This window comes from Podarcis pityusensis (genome assembly GCF_964106645.2).
Source record: "Podarcis pityusensis genome assembly, chromosome: 17".
Taxonomy (NCBI): domain Eukaryota; kingdom Metazoa; phylum Chordata; class Lepidosauria; order Squamata; family Lacertidae; genus Podarcis; species Podarcis pityusensis.
Genome location: NC_138042.1, coordinates 18,871,914 through 18,887,439, shown reverse-complemented (window position 1 = coordinate 18,887,439; position 15,526 = coordinate 18,871,914). Strand labels below are relative to the sequence as shown.

Sequence of the window (15,526 nt, the reverse complement as noted above, 5' to 3'; positions counted from 1 at the left end):
CCAATACCAACGCTCTTGATGATGTATTTGACCATCTCCCCATCTGGCCCCCTACTGACCCCGATGAAATCTTGAATTTAATCTCTAAACTTAAAATCGGCAAAGCCCTTGGGCCAGATTTGGTTCCGGCGGAAGCCATAAAACTACATTCCGTCTGGTGGGCAAAAATCCTGGCTGTTACTTTCGATGCTATTAATGCAACTGGAAGGGTGCCAAAAATATGGAAGGACGCTATTATAATCCCAATATATAAAAAAGGCTCCCCAGACGATCCGGAGAATTATAGGAATATTAGTTTACTGTCAATAGTTGGAAAGATATACGCACGTTTTCTGCTGAATAGACTTACCCAATGGGCTGAAGAAAAGAAACTGATAGGCCCCGAGCAAGCAGGATTCAGACCGAACCAGTCAACTACGGACCATGTTTTAGTCTTGCAACATCTAGCCCGGAAATATTCCTCTTCAAACCGAGGCCAACTTTGTGCGGCTTTTATCGACCTTAAGACTGCATTTGACAGCATCCCCAGAAGGTTGCTCTGGGAAAAGTTGACCCAATGGGGAATTGATAGAAGACTTTTATGGTTAATAATCCAGCTGCATGAGGGGTCGGATGCTAGGGTGAGAATAACCCCAGCCGGCGATCTCACAAACTCTGTGCCCATCAACAGAGGAGTCCGGCAAGGATGTATCCTAGCTCCTTTTCTTTTCAATTTATTCATTAGTGACATGAGGATACCATTGGCTGAATCGCAGGAAATCACCCATGCCCCCCGCCTCGCAAACTATCGTTGCCCACTATTACTCTATGCTGATGATGCTGTGATTTTATCCTTCTGAAGAACTGGCCTCAGGAGAGCATTAAAATTCTTTGTTTCATATTGTAAAACAAATTCCCTCACTATAAATCAATCTAAATCAAAAGTACTAATCTTCTCAAAAAGTCGGAAATCCTCTAAGTGGCAATTAGATGGAAAACCTATTGAACAGGTCTATAAATTTCAATACCTGGGAGTCTTTCTCCAATATAATCTGGGTTGGAAGGCCCATACTGCACATATTTTAAACAAGGCCAAGGCCCTATCCTTTGCGCTTTTGCGCTTTTTCTTTTCGGACGGGGCTCTTCATGTTCCATCTGCCCTGAAAGTATTCAAAGCTAAAGCAATTGCAACATTGGCATATGCTGTTCCTTTATGGGGGACCGCAGTAAACTTGATGCCCTTGGAGGTAATTCAAAATCAATTTCTAAGACGACTGCTAAAACTTCCTCAGTGCGTTAGCAACGCAGCTATTCGTTTAGAATTAAAAACTACATCTTTAGAAAATACTCTTTGGAGGCGCAGCCTTTGTTACTGGTTGTCCTTAAGGCAGAGGCTCCCGAATCCGTATTTGATTCAATGCCTCTGGAGAGATAATTTTCCTGTCCTAGGGGCAAAAGAGATCCATTCTAAAGTAGTGACCTATGGATTGTCTCCATCAGAATTATTGGAATTGGACCTAGCCACAGCAAAAAAAATCCTCACTCAAAAACTTGAGGAGATTGACCTACAACAAAACACCATTTCGGGTAGTGGCACTTGCTCACCATTAAATCTTGGCATAGTGCCCTCACAGCAGATACCATCTTATTTGACCTCTTTGTCTGTAGCGGCCCACAGATATGCCTTTATAAAGGCAAGATTTAATGCCTTTCCTTCCAATGTCCTGAATAATAGATTTTCCAATGGTCGGATCTCAGCGGTGTGTGTATGCGATAATAGATCTATAGAATCTTTACAACATATACTATTCTGTTGTTCACTACATTCAGTTTCTCGGACCAGATTTTTGTCCCCTTTATTATTGGAAATCTCAGGTGACTCCTTGGAAATACAGCTAATTCACTTATTGCAAGATTCTGATCCGAGTAGGTCCCTTTCTGTTGCCAGATTTCTGATAACAGTGTTAGCCTATAAAAAGAAAAATGGATTACTCTATGATTATTGATTTTGCCTAAATAATATTGATTTATACTGATAATTTGATATTTTAAGTGCTATATTGTTCTTACTTTAATGGAATTTAGAAACTTACGGTCTGAGATGTACTTGATTTAAACGTAATTTAATTTATCAATTTTATCTTGTTATACCTGTGTTGCTGTATGATGTATTGAATATGGGCCTATGGCCGTAATAAACTGTCTGTCTATCTAGAAAAATGTTGGAACGAAATTATTTGGCTTTAGCAAAAATATTTAAAGAATTATGTAAGAATATTATGGTTATGAGAAATTGGTAAAAACAAGATTTAAGTTTTAAGTTTTAAGTTTTTTTATAGTAAGATAAGATTAAAATAGATTAAGGTAATGACAGAATATTATGAAATATGGAAAGGATTTGCTGCGACAATTAACAACTAGGATACAAAAAAAGGGAGGAGGAGGAGGTCAAAGAAAGAAGGTAATGACAGTTAAGGATTTGAGAATATTGGATTTGTTTTTAAATGTTTGTGGTATATTTTTTGATTTTGATTTTTATTAATTTGTATTGTTTGATGTGGTTTGTTTTTTCTTTGTTTTTTCTTTCTCTTTTTCTACTTTGTTTTCTTTTGTAATTCTAAAATTTTTTTTCAATAAATATCATTTAAAAAAAAAAAAAGGGTGGGCAAGCCTTGGGGACCTTGCGGGGGAGAGTTGAGGGCCTGTGATTCAGCTCCATTTCTCCCTGACTTGTTTTCCCTTACTGGCTTTTGGTGGTGCCTGGAAGTCAGTTCTGTCCCCAGGCGGGGGGGACAGATAGTTTTAACCGATGCCTAAACAACCACTCACGGTTTTGTATTTAAATAAAGTTGTGGCCAAAATTATGCCAAAAACCTTAAACAAAAATTAAGTGTGCATTGTGAGTTATTTGGGGGGTGGCTTGGGGACCTCGACACGCAAAGGAGAGGGAAGAACTGCTCTTCTACTCTTGTGCTCCTGACTGACTGCCTGACTCTGTGTGTGGAGAGAGTCTTATCTATGTAGTGACTAGATGGCTGAGTGGGAGCTGTAACACGCATGCAAGCCAGTAGTTCTTTAAGTTTGCAGTAGCTATTAGAAATAAAAGGAGTTATGCTTCACAGGTAGCTTCCGCGTTATTTATACTCTGCGTGAGTCTGGTGCTCACAATCCACAGCTGTGAGTCCAGTGCACTGGGACCTATCTTCCACGATTGGAAGGTCTCTGAAAGTGCTCCAGTCCAGTCGCCTAGCCCAGTTAGGGCAGAACCAGTTATTGAGCCCAGTTGCTGACACCAGTTGAAAGGCATACTGACACCCTACCCCATTGCCCCTAAACAATGAACCCTAGCATGGTGCCATGAGTATTATTTAATCCAGACCCTCCAAGTGTCCCTATTTCCCAGGGACAGTTCCAGATTTACAGAAGCTGTCCCAAGATTTGTTCCTGGAATGTCCTGCTTTTCCTTAGAATATACAGAGAACACTTCTATCTCCCAGGATATTCTATACAAGATCTCAAAAGAATTTCAGAAATAGACTGGAAAGAGAAGTTGCTGAATTACAGCTTATTACCAAACTGAAAACTATGGAGAGACCTGGTCTGAATAGAGATAGTGGGTTCTTGTCTCATTACACGTACTAATACTATTTTTGGTCTTCTGTATACTATCCTTTAAAAATCCCTTGCTTTTTCCTGGAGGACCAATTGCAGCCCTTAATAGTCATCACAGGTTCACCCTACCCATTAGCCAATCACCCATTTCCTCCCCTACTTCTCATTATATATAAGGGTCTAGTGACTTCAGAGTATCTGAAGAAGTGTGCATACACACCAAAGCTTATACCCAGAACAAACTTAAAGGAAAGGACCTTTGACCATTAGGTCCAGTCGTGACCTACTCTGGGGTTGCGGTGCTCATCTCGCTTTATTGACCGAGAGAGCCAGTATACAGCTTCCGGGTCATGTGGCCAGCATGACTAAGCCGCTTCTGGCGAACCAGAGCAGTGCACAGAAACACAGTTTACCTTCTCGCCGGAGCGGTACCTATTTATCTACTTGCACTTTGGCGTGCTTTCGAACTGCTAGGTGGGCAGGAGCAGGGACCGAGCAACAGGAGCTCACCCCGTCGCAAGGATTCAAACCGCCGACCTTCTGATCAGCAAGTTCTAGGCTCTCTGGTTTAGACCACAGCGCCACCTGTGTCCCGAAACGTAGTTGATCTCTAAGGTGCTACTGGACAACTTTTTAAAATAAATAAATTTTTAAATAGAAGGATTCTTTTAAAGACTTTGTTATGAAAAGGGACTTGATTCTTTTAAGACGGTTTCTTTCGGAACAATTATTTTTTTAAAAAAAATTTACTACAGCAGACCAACATGGCGACTACTTGAATCTGTTCTCATTTGAGGCTTCCCGGAAGCCCAAGGACCACCAGCTGTGGGGAGGACGACTGCAGGGCCTGCTCCCTTCAAGGCCTTTTTACCAGCTGGCCTAGGGGGCGATGCCCAGACCCTGACACTTCCAGCTATAAAGAGACTCCTGCTGGACTACAGGGTCCTAGAGGATGTGGCTGGACTCACCGGAACCAACTCTTGGGGGCAGGGCAGTCGTTCTTGTTGGTATTTTCACCCCCTCCCATTGCAAGAATCTCCTGATATGATGTTTTCAGAAAAGAGGGGGCGGAAACTGCTCTTCCCTTCTTCCGCTCCTGCCTTACTCTGTGTGGAGTCTGAGTGTTATCTATGTAGAGATTAGATGGCTGAGTGGGAGCTGTTAACACTCATGCAATCCAGTAGCCCTTTAGTTTTTAGTAGCTATTAGAAAATAAAAGCAGTTATGCTTCACAGCTTTCTTCCGTGTTGTTTATACTCTGCTGAGTTTGGTCTCACAATGGACAGTTGTGGGTCCAGTGCACTTAGACCTGCTTTCCAGGAGTGGAAGGTCTCTGGAAGCGCTCCAGTAGCCTAGCCCAGTCGGGGCAGAACCAGTTGTTAAGCCCAGTCGTTGGCATCAGCTCAAAGGCGTACTGACAGTTCTGCTTGTTATGTACTGAAGTTCTCACCCTGGGCCAGCAGGGGGATACTGTAGATAGTTTTGACTCAGGTCCACATGTGCAAATAAGGGCTTGAAAGTGACATTCAGTGACTGGATAGTTACAGAAAATGGTTACTGTTGCGTTCTAGTGGAGCTCTATACAGTGGTACCATGGGTTACATATGCTTCAGGTTACAGACCCAGGTTACCAGAAATAGTACCTCGGGTTAAGAACTTTGCTTCAGGATGAGAACAGAAATTGTGCTCCGGTGGCGCGGCAGCAGCAGGAGGCCCCAATAGCTAAAGTGGTGCTTCAGGTTAAGAACAGTTTCAGGTTAAGAACGGACCTCCGGAACGAATTAAGTACTTAACCCGAGGTTCCACTGTATAAGCAGGCTGGCCGAACCCTTCAGTTCAGTTCTGTTCTGGCCTGTGAATAAACAAGAGCTGTTTGAAGAATTGCTGTGTCATCTGATATGTTCACCCACAACTTAACACTGCTATTGCTTCCCTGCTCTGTATCTAGTGCATTGGTGCAGAGCCTATGGCACACGTGCCAGAGAGGGCACTCAAGAGCCCTCTCTGTGGGCAGGTGCGCCATCACCCTGGCAGGGCCATGCCAGGGGTGGGGGTGGGTAGGAGAGGACGGCTTGCGCCGTCCAAAGTCTGTGGCCCCAGGGCCTGGCAACCCAGCGAGGGGCCGAGCAGGCATTGACTTTTGATGCGCCAAGGCCTCCCTGCCATGTGATAAAAGTATTTGAGAGCAGAAGCTGTAAAGGAGTCTAGAAATGTTGTAAAATGCTGAAAAGCTGCATAATCATTCAGCATGCTGACTCACCATGTGTCATCCTGTGGACGACTCATTCTTTGTGCAAGTATTGTATCTATTACAGGAAGAAACAGGACAACCAGGAAGGATAAATGCAATGGTCTCTGTGTGTGATCTCTAGCCTAGTCTAATCTTCTTCTGTTCGTTATGTGTTTGTAAAGAAGTTATGTTTTGCCGCAGTGAAGTTTTATTCAATTACTGTGAAGACTCTGTGTTTTTAACTTCGCTGCGCAACACTCCCGCCAGTCTGTTTATCCTACTCTGGAGTAAGCTGCCTTGAGTTCAGCAGGGCTTAACTCCCAGGTCAGCAAGCATATAGAAATGGCTGCTGGATTTACATGTTCGTTGGGCTTTCCCGTGGAAGCCAAGAGAGAAAATCATTCTGTGGGGGCTGCAACTAAACAGCAGCCAAAGAAACGGCAAAATATAATAAATAATAATAATAATAATAATGTCAGGGGTTCAGGGACAGAGGCACAGGGTAGGCAGGAGATGGAGAGCGATGGGGATGAGTCCCAGGACAGCGAGGAAGAGGATGACAATGACTCAAGAGATTCCATGAGTCTTTCCAGCGAATCAGAGGATTCCCAGAAGGGGGCGCCGGTGGTCAAGGCCAGGGGAGCCCCAGGGGGAACGTGTCAGGAGCAGGGGGCCAGCGGGGGATCCCAAAGTGGCAGCTGGGCGTCAGGACCAGCCTCCCCGCCAGAGTGCAGCGAAGGGGGTGGAGGTTCCAGTGTATCAGGGGAAGCAGCTCCGGCAGCAGAGAAGGGAGGGAGGTCGGAGCAAGCCACCCTCCCGGAAGGGGAGGGGAGTAGTGAAGGGAGTAGTGTAGCTGTCAAAAGGAAGGTTAGAGGTTGGGCGCGCGCGCCAAGTTCAAATGTGGAGGCGCGCGGAAGTACAGGGAGCCCGGAGGAGGGGCCAGGTCCCAAAGCCCGCAGGAGGGGGCAAGAGCAATCTGGGGATTCAGCGTCAGAGGAATCCAGGAGGGGCGAAACCCCAGCGGGCAGGAAGACCCTGCGGAAAAGGAAAGAGAGAAAGAGGTGGAGCAGCGCAAGCCTCTTAAACTGGTGCAGGGGAGGGACTGACTCAGAGGGGACTTCAAAGGTCTAAGCGTAACAGACGTAGGGCTGCGCGCCTCGGATGTGAAGCAAACAATGAACTGCAATAAACACTTTTGTATATAAGAAGAGATTGGCGTTGGTCTTTTGTGAGCTGAGACTTGAGGCAGCCCTGACAAATAATAATAATAATAATAATAATAATAATAATAATAATAATACTGTTTACACCCTGCCCATCTGGCTGGATTTATATTTATTTGAGTGTGCGCACAATGACAATGATTATTATCTCATATTAAAAATTGGGAGATGGTGGCTCTTAGTACAGCCCTCCAGTGTACACTAGAAGCCAAAATTGTGGAACCTTCTGGAAAAAATATATTTCCAAGGTTTGATGGCTCATAACACCACTTTGTTTTGGAGTAATACTGGTTCTTTTTTTCTGTGGGGGACGCATAACTCCTCTAAAACTTTTGTGAATTTAATGGGAGAAGAAATTCACTGTATTTATTTTTCCGGATTTGAACTGTATTTATTTTCACCCGGTGGCGATTTTCCCCGAGTAAAAATTAGAGTACCCCTAAACATTTTTTTTAGAAAAAAAGCACTGAGTTATACAATAAAATTATATATCAATGGAAATATAATTAGATGAAGAACGTAATGCAATAACATTTATGTAGGATTATTTATTAAAACGGCAGCCATAAAGAAGAAAAGTGAAACACACAGAAAAAATGAGAGATTCAGCTTAAATTGCCGTGTTGGCACTGTGCGATAAATATGTGGGTTTTGAGTTACAGTTTGGGCACTCGGTGTCTCAAAGGTTCGCCATCACCAGTCAAATGTGTTGCAGGGTATGGAGCTATGCAACCTCTCCTCCTCCCCCAAGCCAAGGAAGCAAGTTAACTATACAACCTTTATAGGAAAGTTTTTCAATGTTTAATTACATTTTTATATATGTTGGAAGCTGCTCAGAGTGGCTGGGAGAAACCAATCACATGGGACAGGGTGTAAATATTATTATTATTCCTCCTTTCATTCCCCCCCCCTTATTTTTTCTTGCAATTATTGAAAATGCACAGGAGAGCCTATAAAACTGCAGATCAAATGCACCTTGTAAAATCCACAGCCATGAGGCCGAACGCAACATCCATCATCATTGCAGCACATCCTGGGAGTGGAGGAGGAATAGGACAATTCATTTTTAGGTTCCCCACCCCCCCATATATGCATCAAAATTATTTTAGTTCCATCAACCCAACCTTTCAGAACGTTTCCCTTACGGCTGAAACAAGCAACTGCCACCAAGACCATAATTATGACCATCCGGAAAGCCAAATTTTTCAGCGGAGAACATTCTTCTGGACTGCAATACCTACTGTATGGAAGCTAGCAAAAGAACAACAAAAATAGATTCTATGTGCCCCAACAGTAGCCAAGAGACTGATACTGATGAACTGGAAGAATAAAGGTATAATCCCCTTTAATAAATGGATTGATAACGTAACATTTGCAACTTATGAACAGACTGCTTACAGGCGTAGACTTTGCATAAATATAACAATATTTGGAATGAGTTTATACAAAATGTAGTAGGCTATAAATATGTAGGATAAAATCAAATTTATAAGAATGCATGGGTTAGGGTATTTATTTGTATATTGTTTCTATCTACACACTGTTGTACCTTTTCAATTTTCTTTGCATCAGTTTCTTAGTATTTTATATTAATACCAAAAATTAAATAAGGGGTGGGGAGGAAACCAGACCAGAACTTGCGTTTTTCCTTCTCCCTCCCAGTCCCCTTTTCCTTTACTGCTATGTCTTTTGACTTTACATATTGAAGGCCCAAGGCTTGCAATTCCCATTACACCTGGTAGCTAAACACAATTACAGAGCATGTGGATGTGTTGGAGGGCTGTAAATCATCCTACTCTTGGTGGCAAAACTGACAAAGTGATCCAGTACAAAACAAACAGCTAGTAAATGTTGTCTACATAAGATTAAAAACCTCTTTTGTAGTGCACACAACGTTGTATGCAGAGAAAATAGGAGCCACAGCAAACCCTATGTCTATTTTCAAGGGAAAGGTATTTAAGGAACACCCCCCCCCCCCCAGTTCAAAGTTCCCCATTATCTTATGTTAGAATACAGTATTTCTAAAGTATATATTCAGTCCTTCAAGAACTGCTTCCAGCAAGTACAGAAAAAGAAAATCCGTCAGTACTGGAGAAGGAGCTGGCACACTTTCCCAAATCTCTAGTTCAGTGTTTCTCAAACTTGGGTCTCCAGCTGTTTTCAGAGTACAATTCCCATCATCCCTGACCACTTCCTAGCAAGGGATGATGGGAGTTGTAGTCCAAAAACAACCGGAGACCCAAGTTTGCGAAACACTACTTTAGTTAGTATCTCCCCATTTTTTAGGATCACACTACACAAGTATCACTCTTAATCACACATCCTTGGAAAAGACCCAAAAGAAAATATGCTTCTTGTCAGGTTCTAAGCTGTTCAAATGCTTAAGAATGGAAGAATACACTTTAATCTGGTATGTGCCGCTTCCATAAATTGTTAACGCAGGTGGGGGGTGGGATTAAAATCAGTATAGCTAAAGAGAAAACTAAATTCCAGTCAATGTAGGGTTTTTTTGTTCAATTTAAATTAAAACACAAAATTTGTGGAAGACTCAGGAGTGTTTATCCCATGGCTACAAGCAGTGAACTGCGTCCACAATCCCCTATGCTTACTTCTAAGTAAACCTGCATCGGGTTAGGTTCTTACTGGCTTATATTGCTGAAGATCCTGTCTGGGGGTTGGGTTGGAAGTGAAAGATATTACCAATAGAAATAAAAAATATCTTAAGACTATTGTTTATGTACGCAATTACTGCAGCCAGAACAATAGTGGCAAGAAATTGGAAGAATGTAATCTTACCAATGATTACAGAGTGGCAAACTCTTATGATAGAATACCTGCAACTCCCAAAATTGACTGAAAGTATTAGAGTGTCAAACCAGAAGGTATATAGGGAATGGAAAATATTCAAAGAAGACTTAAAAACGTACTATACGAACAATAAGATACTTGCAGAAATAAAATACAAGTGGATTATATATATACACACACAAAAAAATAATATGAATCTGTGCAAGGAATACAGATAATATATGTAGTATAATGAGAATTATTGGAAGTTATATATTTTATTTTAGCAAAAATTTTATTAGTTTTTACAATATCAACGACAAACAAAAACATAAAACAAACAAAACATAACAAACATAAATCATAACCTTATTGAAAATGACAGTTATTTACTTTGTAAAACAACTTCCTCGTTTCCCCTTAGTTGAATTTCATTGCATATCCTTATAACGGTTTTCCAAATCCCAATTTTAATACCCTTTAAATTAAACATTAACATCTTTAAATCTTCTTCTTGTATTACACATATTATTTTATCAGTTAACGTAAATACAATCCTAAACCCATTAAGTATCTGGACGCTATTTCCAGTTATTTTAGCTTACCAAATTTAGCTAAATAATCATTAAATTTCTTCCATTCTTTGTGGTGTTCCTCCTCCTTCTGGTCGCGGACTCTTCCGGTTAGATCGGCTAACCGGAAGTTATATATTTTAATCTGTCATGTAAGCGTAATATATTGTATTTGTTTATGTTTATCTTTTCTTATTTCAGTGTTTCTATTCATTTGTATTGTTTTCTGTTTTATATGTTATGTGACTCATGTATATTTGTCTATGTGAAAATTTATAAAGATTTTCTAAAATTAAAAAAAAGGAACTGGAAGAGGGAGAGTCCAGCCTTAGCCTTGCCTCTCCAAAAATTTGTCAGTTTGCCTGGAATGGGGGGTGGGGGACTGGCAGCCTTTTAATTTTGGGAGGGGTGGGCTTTGGAAATGTGTGCGCGCACGCACGCAAACGCAGACACAAATGCAGAATTGTCCCATTATTTCAATGCAAAATGCTACATCCTATATTGATAATTTTGTCCTGTATTTTTTTTTTAATATTTTATTGAGGATTTTCTTGTTTTACAGAAGTGTAGTGCCTCGTATTTTTTTCTTTCCATGTAACATTTTTACAAATCCATTTCATTTGTTGAGGCATTAGGGGGAGAAGGAAAAAAAGAAAAAGAAAAAAGAAAGGGGGGGTGGAGAGAGGGAAGATGGATAGGGGTGGGGTCGGGTGGCGGTGTTTCTATTACGTTTAATGTATGTAGAGTTTGGTGTCAGCGTTGCTTGTGTTGTTCACTTGTGTTCCTTTGGTGGTGAGAGAGGTTGGGGTTGGCCTAGGGTGTGATTGTTTTGTCCTGTATTTCATAGAACTGTAGAGTTGGAAGAGACCTCGAAGGACCACCCCACTGGAATGTAGGTTCTCCCCATCTCCCTGCCAAGTTAGGGATCCTCTCCAAATGCATGTGTTTGAATGGGAATGTGAAAACTCACGGTTTTTAAAGCTCTGGGTAGCCAAGCACGGACAGAATCAAATTCTGTTTGGCTGCGAGGGATTGCAATGGGAGTGCCTTGAGCACCAGATAAAAAAACTAAACTCCCCCCAACCGCACTGCTCCACCCTGTCCTGTATTTAGCAAAAAAGAAAACAGCAGCCCCAACAGAAGGGTCATCCAGCCCACCCCTGCAATGCAGGAGTCTCGAACCCACAGCCCTGAGATTTAACTCTCATGCTCTACCGGTTGAGCTCTCTCCCTTAACTTCATATTGTATTGGTCCCATCAAGCTCTGGGATTTGGAGGGCTGCCAGATGTCGGTGGCAGGTCTGAGGTGGAGCCTGTTCTGCTGGCAAGTCACCAGGGCAACAAGCTGGTCGAGGGAAAGGAGGCTCCAAGATGGCGATGGCTTAGCAAGGAGGCTTCGGAGCTCCGCAGATAACAGGACTGTAATAAGCGTTGATTGCCACCCAGGGAAGTAATTTTTCCTTTTTTACTTCTCTACTTTTAAACTTACCAACCTACTGAGATTCTAACAGCACCTTCTTGTCTACGCAATGAGAAACATCTTGGGCAAGTTCTGTGAAGGACAAGCTGGTCACCACTTGCGCGCTTCTCGTCCAGGGCAGCCAAGTTGCACTCACAGAAAAGTCTACCAGGAACTCCACCTGCTCATGCATCTGGAGGGCCAAGTTTGCCTATTGCCTGCTCTACATTTGACATCACCAAGAAGTGGCATGGGCTCACAACAGATCAACGAGTATACCTGAAGGAGCGTCTCCACCCCCATCGTTCTGCCCAGACACTGAGGTCCAGCGCCGAGGGCCTTCTGGCGGTTCCCTCACTGCGAGAAGCCAAGTTACAGGGAACCAGGCAGAGGGCCTTCTCGGTGGTGGCACCCACCCTGTGGAACACCCTCCCATCAGATGTCAAAGAGATAAACTAGCTGACATTCAGAAGACATCTGAAGGCAGCCCTGTTCAGGGAAATTTTTAATCTGTGACATTGTAATGCATTTTTAATCTCTGTTGGAAGCCGCCCAGAGTGGCTGGGGAGACCCAGCCAGATGGGCGGGGTACAAATAATATATTATTATTATCAACGAGATGTAAGGATGGACCTGCAGGCTTTCATGGATGTGATCTGCTTCCTGGCCCATCATCCCTGACCACTGGTTGTATTAGCTAGGGGTGATGGGAGTTGTAGTCCCCAAACATCTGGAGGGCAGAGTTTGCCAATGCCTGATGTAGAGGATTGTCTGCAGAGGCCATGCTGAAGCCACGGTTGCTTATATTGCTGTTTCTGGTGGCAGGGGAAGAGAACTGTGAGAGAATCATCCTGTTAGAGGCAGAGCAGGCTCGCAATGGCACCATGAACCAAAGCAGCTCTTGAGGCAAAAGACGTGACAAAGCATGTTCTCCTTCATGGAGAGCACGGGTTGCGGTGGGGTTAACCAGACACCCCCTAGTTGCTGGGTGAGTTAGTTTGGATGACCATCGTTGTGATTGGGCTCCTCTGATTGCTGGGGAGAGTTGACTGTTGCCAACTTTGATTTGACAGCCTTGGTTTATATATTCCCAATGCGCAGCATTGAGCATCCTCTTTTCACTGAGCGCATCGCATCACCCGCCCGCCCTCCCTAATTTTAGGGCGTTTTTTGCATTTGACATTCCTATGCCTGTCATGGAGTTGTCTGCTTTTGAGGCAGGGGCCTGGTAGGAATTTTGTCCATTTGGCTGATTGGCTGGTGCCATTTGGTTTTTGCCTACTGCGTAGCAAATCGTCACAACTGGTAAGGATGCGGTTACGCATTGGTTTTAGAAAATTGGTTGGTGGAGGGGTATGGATTGGCTGTGCCTGCCCCTCCAATGCTGCTGCTGCTGCTGCAAGGGTATTCCGTTAAAGGAATCCAGGGGCTCGCCATGCTTTTGTCCGAACCCCTGTCAAGGGGCTAGGGCCACGCAAGAGCCCCAGGGAGCATTTGGGGAGAGGTGAGGGTCTGGTACCCAGCTCCATTTACTCCCCATAAAATGTTTTCCCTTACTGACTTAGCAGGCTTGCAAATGTCAGTTCTGTCCCTGGGCGGGGACAGATAGTCACAACCAATGCCTAAGCAACCTCTCACATTTTGCATTTTAATAAAATTGTGGCCAAAATTATGCCAAAAACCTTAAACAAAATTAGGGTGGGAAGTGTGAATTTTTTAGGGGTGGCTCGGGGACCTCGACATGCAACGCTGCATTATACAGGACAGGTGGCAACTCTGTGAATTCTACGATTCCTCAGCGTGCATCTGAGGCCCTCAGCAGCAGCAGAAGCTGCAAGGAGGGGGAGGAACAGGCGTCTGAGGCTCCAAGCCCTGCCCATGTGCTCTAGCAAGCTCCGCCCTCCTCCGTTACATAGAGCCGGACAGAGCTGCTTTCCCCCCTTTTCCTCTCGAGGCGCAGAGAGGTGCCGAGGACCACGGATGAGACGCATGCGCAGCACCAGCCGCCACTGGAGGGGCTGCTGCTTCTGCGGGGCTCGGGGGACTGGCTGCCGCAGCAGCATCTCTGCTCGGAGGGGCCAAGGCAAGGAAGGGGAGTGCTGCTGCGTCGGCTGGCGAGGCCGGGCGGGCGGCTCTCCGCAGCAGCTGGCAGAGAGGTACGCAGACCTGGCCGCCAGCCACGCCGAGGCGCTGAGGCTCGGGGAGGAGCGTGAGCGCCAGAGCGTGCGGCTGCGGGAAGAGAACGCGCGCCTCAGGCTGGAGAACCGGCGCCTGCGCAGGGAGAACCGCAGCCTCTTCCGCCAGGCTCTGAAGCTGCAGCCCTTCCAAGAACAGGAAGTCAAGCCTGGAGAGGCGGGAGGAGGAGGCTGCGATGGCGGGGAAGATGTGGAGCCTGCAGGAATCACCATTTCCTCCCGGGAAGGAGAGGAGCTGATGCAGAGTGGTGCAAAGAGGGCACGAGTTGGAGATGGAGACAGAGGGGATGCGCCTGACATAGCCTGATGAAATCTCCCAGCAGCGTAACAAAAGGAGAGTTGGATTTGACAAGACTCCCTTTTCCTTCTTCGCTCATCCTCCGCCTCTCCCATCGGAGAAACTGATGCCTGAATCTGGCACCTCCAGGAGGAAGACTGCCTCAAAACTTTAACGCTTTCCTTTTTTTGGCACCTGGTGGGGGAAATCAGGCTCTCTGCACACCCCGCCCCTCACGGAGGGAAGCATCCTCCCCGTTTGTACCTTTCCCCCCTCACAGGCAAAACAAAAGGTTCTGGTTGCCTGGTTTCCAGAATCTACACCCTCCCCCCTTGTTTACCTGCTGGCAGGAGGATGTCTTTGCCACCTGCCTTGTCCCAAAAGTGCATCCCTTGGGAGCCTCTGCTTATGCAAGGAAGCCGTGATCAGCAGAGCACCTGCCGGCAGCAGCCTCAAAAGCATGGGATGGCGTAAGGAAAAGACTTACTTGTCAGTCTTCACTTTAACAGCCGTCTTTGGAAGGCTGGAATATTTGCTGAATTGCTGGCCTTAAAACACATTGCCTCTGGGGTTAACCAATCTTTGAAAGGCTCTTCAAAAAATAAAATTTGCGATGCACTGGATTGTTCTCCGTTGTACGTTTGTAATTGGTCCTGTAATAGCTGCCAGCTTTGCAGTCCAAACTCCAGGAACGGGTTTGATTCTTGGGGATGAGGGTTGCTGGCTAAAGAGAGGCTAGTTTGCAGGATACAAAGCTGGGCTGCAGTGCCTATATACATATGTACCTGGGAGTAAGTGTTATTAAACCCATTGGGTATGTTTAGGAGTGCACCGTTAAGCCAACAATGCTGGTCCAGTTTCTGTTGTGCGTTGTTGTTTTTTTTGGTGTAAAAAAAATGATTTGTCTTGCAGATGCTATACCCTTTTAAAATGTGGCTCTGGGGGGGGCATTATTGGGTTACTGCATTTATTTTTATTTTATATACTGTGGTCTTTTTATGTGAACCGCCCCGAGACCTCCGGGTATAGGGCGGTATATAAATACAATCAATCAATAATGATGCATCCAAGTTCCTGCAGCAGAGAGAGACCACCTGAGTTTTGAAGTGAAGTTGGCGCAGCTGTATTGAGGTTGGAAGTCCTGAAAGGCTGATATTGTAGAACCCTGTTTGATATATATTCAGTGAGCCAC

The 15,526-nt window shown here is 44.5% G+C and overlaps 1 protein-coding gene across 1 annotated transcript; it reads left to right on the top strand.

Annotated features, from left to right (window-relative positions):
- Positions 1 to 13,771: 13,771 nt before the first annotated feature.
- Positions 13,772 to 14,957, top strand: TUSC1 (tumor suppressor candidate 1). Its single transcript, XM_080988434.1, has one exon. The coding sequence runs from the start codon at positions 13,843 to 13,845 to the stop codon at positions 14,362 to 14,364; it is 522 nt and encodes a 173-aa protein (XP_080844560.1). The 5' UTR covers positions 13,772 to 13,842; the 3' UTR covers positions 14,365 to 14,957.
- Positions 14,958 to 15,526: the final 569 nt, after the last annotated feature.